Below are 5,175 nucleotides of genomic sequence, written 5' to 3'. Positions count from 1 at the left end.
AAGTCCTGGAAACTCTTATCTCCAATTAAAAACAAAAAACTAGAAGTGGAGCTGTGTCTCAAGGGATAGAGCACCAGCCTTGAGCAAAAGGGCTTAGGGACAGTACCCAGACCCCAAGTTTAAGTCCCAGTATCAGCAAACACACACACACATACACACACACACACACACATACACACACACACACACACACACACACACACACACACACACACACATGTGTGCTTTTCCCCATCCATTGTCCAATACAGTTATAGACAATGACATTGTTTTTCTTCATTTCCCAATAGACAGCTGAGACAAGACAAAATAGTTCAGCAAGACTTTTAGCTTCAGTGTAACAGATAACAAAGGGAATCACAAACGTAAAAATAATACAAAATTTTATATTCTGAACTTCTTGGCAATACTGGCTCCTCTGGATTCATGTTGCTCCACGTTAATTGTATCCACAGCCAGGACCTGATCTGAGAAATGTTCCTCTCTCCTTCCCAGACTAGGAAGCCCATGGTCCAATCCAGCAGTCATCTGTCTATGAAGACTTCTCCATGGAATTGAGCCTTGCTTCTATCCCTTTACCTGAGTCTCTTCTGCAGACCTAGATAAGGAAACCAGTTCAGCTAGGTCACCCAGAAACCCCTGGCCAGCAAGAGGAGCTGCCTGAACCTGCCTCGAAACTTAAGATTGGTGGTGATGACTACATACGGGTGGACAGACACGCACAGGTAGAGTACACTTTGCCACGGCCAGTACCACTCGCTCTCAGAGGAGATGAAGACGATGGCATCGGTGACCAGGGACATGAACGCTAGCGCATAAAGAATAAGGAAGGAGATGAGTGAGTACAGAGCTCTGTTCTGAGGCTGGACACCGGGCTCCTGTAGGCTGCAGGCATTGTGTTGCATTCTCTGGGTGTGCCTCCTAAGAGAGATGATCAACAACAAAATTGAGACCAGAAAAAGAAAGCAAGGAATCACCAGCGTGGTGAGCTTCAGAGGCATGAAATAGTGGTTTTCCAGCCCTTTGTTCCACTCATTAAAGTCCATGTCCCCAGAGAAATTGGCCATCAAAAGTGCTTGATACACCATGTGGTTGCCCCAAAAGAAGAGCAAGGTGATGATGAAGGAGATCAGGAGGGAGCCCAGCAGGAGCCGAGGCACCAATCCTGGAAGTCGCCACTTCAACCAGAGGAAAGTAGGGTGGGAGAAGTTAGCAACTTTGATGCAGAACACCACACTGAGCCAAGTACCAAACCAGAAGGTGGTGGAGTTGAAGAAATCCAAGTAGAGGCCAACCAGCTGGCGGGCAGCACTCCTGGAGTACTCCACCAGGTAGAGGAAGAAGAAAAAGCTGTTCACCAGCCCGACACATTGCTGGCAGAAACGAGAGCCGCTCAAGCCAAGGAGGATGGTGTCCCAAGGCATCAGCCGGCCACATCTCAGCCACTCCCTGCTCAGTGTCAGCATGATGAAGCTGTTGGCTAGTATCCCTAGGAAACACAGCAGGACAAAGACCAGCATGAAGAAGATGGTCAGTGGTGACTGCATGTTGGTCCCTCCTCTGATCTCCTCTGGGAGCCTGGGTGTCAGATCTCCTCCCTGCCCCCACGATCGATCCTCACACTTGTTCCTGAAGGTGTGAGGATGGCCAGGTTCTGCACAAACCACAGTCTACCCAAAAGAGAGGACGCTTGAGAAAGGCACACTCCTGGATTAGAAAAGATGCAAATGTCCCCTGGGCTCAGGTATCACTGGGCGGCCAGCTGCCCCTCATTTGCCTGCCTGCTGCCACGGTGGGCACTGTGTGGATGAAGGAGATTGTTTTAGCCTCTGTAGCTGGGTTCCATCCTGCTTCTTCCATCCTGGGGCTGAGCGAACACGCCCCTTCCATGATAGGTATTGTGTATTCTAAGCAAATGTGAGTTGTATGTATATGTACATGTATGTGCATGTATACACAGATGTATATAAGCAGCAGGGATAGGGAGATGCCTGTGGACATCTGCCTTCACGGATTGTCCTTGTCATACTTTTATTGAGAGAATAAAAAGCTCTCCTCATGGAGGAGAGCTCCATGAGGAACTGTCCCTTGAAGGCCACATACTGTAGTCCACCTCCCATTTCACGTCTCTTCTTAAATCTTCTTAAATATGTTCAAGTGACTCTGAGTTTCCAGTGAGAGAACTGGTTTTCTGGTGGTGGTAGGGAGAGGGCACCTGTTTCTTATTGTCAGTTGATGGGAGCCACTCTGGGGTCCTGGGATCTTCCCTTCATCTGCCCAAGTGGGCTACTTAAAACCACCATTTACTTCTTCAGGCCAGCAGAGAGCATCTGCTAGCAAAATGGAGCCTTCACAGAATCGTGACAATGGCATTGCCTTACTGGAGCCATATTCTGTCGGCCAGAAGGCAGACACAGTCTCAGTCCATATGCACCTGAAAGGAGAGGGTCTCACCACACCCTACACTAGGGTTGAGCGTCTCAGGGCCCACCTTAGATGGCTCACCACACTAAGAAACTGCGGTTTCTTAGGCTTAGGTGGGCTCTGCCCATCAATACCAACATTAAAGAGATTCTCTACAAGAGCATGATGCAAAGCAAAACTCTTCTGTTGCAGTATGCCTGTCAACTCACATAGTTACTATTTTCAATTCTGTGTGTGTTAGACACATTAAAATCCACTACCATCCTAGCAAGTTTCAAGTATTCATTATATACTTGAGTGAGTGTGTGTGTGTGTGTGTGTGTGTGTGTGTGTGTACACGTGTGTGTACTAGAGTTTAAACTTTGTTTGGCTTTTTGCTCAAGACTGCCATTCTACCATGAGGCCCACCCTCACTTCCAGCTTTTTGCTAGTTGATTAGAGATAAGTAGTCTCTCAGATTGTGTCTGCTCAATCTGGTTTTGAACTGTGATCCTCAGATTTCAGCCTCCTGTATAGCCCAGGTTACAGGTATGAGCCACCAGAGCCCAGCCTTTTTTTAATTGGAAAATATTTTGCTACCTTTAATTGAAGTCTATTTACGGGGCATTCGTCCTCCAAAATGTACTCATCATGCCCAACTGGAACTGTATACCCCTTGGCCAACAAATCTTCATAGCCTCCTCACCCCATCCTTGGCCACCAGTCTTCTATTCTGCACATATGAATCTTACTCTTTTGGATTCCACATATAACTCATCAGATCAGGAGTATTTGTCTTTCTGTGTCTGGAGTGCTTCATCTAAAATAATGCTTTCAAGGCTCACCCAGATTTCTACAGTTGGCAGGTCTTATTTTCAAGACTGAGTACATAGATGCTTATATAATCAACATGCATTCCTATGATTGATAAGTTCTCAGATTGCTTTCCTATCCGGTCATTGAAAATGATGCTGCAATGAAAAGGAACAAGCAGATATCCCTTTGAAATATTGGTTCCATTTCCTTTGGGTACATATATATGACTAGCGATCTTTGGCCCTACATAAAAGCCATGTTGAAGCTTGGTTATGATTTGTTGATATTGGAAGGTATTGAAGACTGAAAGGTGATTAGGTCACTTGGAAGGATAATGGTCTGCTCATATGTGACTTCTCTCTTTTTTTTTCCTTTGTCAGTTGTGGGGCTTAAACTCAGGGCCTGGGTGCTGTCTGATGCTTATCAGTTTTGAGTACCTTTTCCTATATCTGTACACTCTGCATGCACCATTTTCTGGGAAATGTCTAATCAGGTCCTTTGCTCACATTTCAATTAGGTTATTTAGGGGATGATTCTGCTGCCAAGTTGCACAAGTATATTTTGGAGATGAATCCCTTAGGTGTGGTTTATGATTTTTCTCCTCCATCATAAGCTACCTTTCTACTTTGCTGATAATTTCCAGGTCAAAGATCAGTTGACTGTATATATGGGAACTCATTTCTGAACTCTTGATTCTGTCTTATTTGTCTATCATCTGATTTTATGCCAGTATCATATTGTTGATTCTTTGGGCTTGGTTATGAAAACTTTATTATATTCCTTTGATTTTATGTTTTCTTAATTTTTTTCTCATGTTCCTTACAGCCTCACATTTCAGGTTTTACAAACTGACTTCAACAGGGAGACACTAACATAATCAACGGGGAGAGATTAACGTAAGAGTAGGTAGGACTGCAGGCTGTGTAGGATACAACAGCACTTGCTGTAGCAGGAGCAGTGGAGGTTCTATTTTTGAGAGAGCTTCATGGCTCTGGCCCTGGAGCAGGTAGTCACGTGACTCTGGGTGCTCCACGAGGTGGGGATCTAGGGTGGTAAAGATTACAGAAGGATCCTAGGTAGAAAAGAACCAGCAGACATCACTGGTGGTGTCAGTGGAGTGGAGCCGGAATTAGTGGTGAAGATTGGAGATGGGACATCTTGTTCTCCCGTTCACTCCTGAGCGTGGCAGCTGAGGTCAAGAGGGATTCTTGACTTTGAGCTCTGTCAAGCAGTGGAAAGAGGTGACACAGGAAAGCTTCTTCATATGCCTTCCCGTGTGGCCATCCTTTCGTGTTTGGGTTTTTTGTTTGCTTGATTGATTTTTGCTTTGTTGGTCCCCACCACCCTTACCCCACCATACACCTCTTCTGGTGACTTGTGCTTGTGCTGATAACTCTGCTTGTGACCGATTTACATCCTCTATCCAAGAATGCTTACAACACTTGAGTCCATGTAAATGTTACGTAAATAGTCGTTATGTTGTATTGTTGAGGAAATAATGACAAATCAGAGTCTGCCCAAGTTCATTACAGATGCAATTATTCTCAAACTTCTATCAGCTGTTGGGTGAATCTATGAGTGCAGAACCCATGGACACGAAGGTGCTATTGATTAAAATCAAGGGGTCATCCCATTGAAATTGTGTGGATAAACATCTTTCTCACTATCATATTTCTTAAACCATGTGCCTCCGTTCATTTTCTAGCCCGTCACTCAACAAGATATTTGGTAAGCACTTGTGTGTGCTGGAACTATATATAGCAGTAGACCACAGGGTCAAGTCCTGAAGAAGTTAAGGAACAATAAGCAATCTCCCAAACAAGACATGTTCAAGTACCATTAGTTCTTTGACAAAAATGAGAGAGTTTGCTGGAGAGTACCTTAAGAGGGGACAGGCAATAGGACATAGACCAAATAGGTATGGAAATGATTTTGAGACACATTCTTAAGATGAGC

General features: G+C 44.9%; 1 protein-coding gene across 1 annotated transcript; it reads right to left on the bottom strand.

Moving 5' to 3' along the window:
• Positions 1 to 620: 620 nt before the first annotated feature.
• Positions 621 to 1,547, bottom strand: LOC138810172 (taste receptor type 2 member 41-like). Its single transcript, XM_069997349.1, has one exon. The coding sequence runs from the start codon at positions 1,545 to 1,547 to the stop codon at positions 621 to 623; it is 927 nt and encodes a 308-aa protein (XP_069853450.1).
• Positions 1,548 to 5,175: the final 3,628 nt, after the last annotated feature.

The sequence above is a fragment of the Dipodomys merriami genome, unplaced genomic scaffold (assembly GCF_024711535.1).
Source record: "Dipodomys merriami isolate MVZ:Mamm:240054 unplaced genomic scaffold, mDipMer1.0.p SCAF_5, whole genome shotgun sequence".
Taxonomy (NCBI): domain Eukaryota; kingdom Metazoa; phylum Chordata; class Mammalia; order Rodentia; family Heteromyidae; genus Dipodomys; species Dipodomys merriami.
This window is presented reverse-complemented; position numbering and strand designations above follow the sequence as displayed.

What these genes read in the sequence shown, in the direction of transcription:
- LOC138810172 (XM_069997349.1), bottom strand. Translation starts at nt 1,547, where the DNA reads ATGCAGTCACCACTGACCATCTTCTTCATGCTGGTCTTTGTCCTGCTG.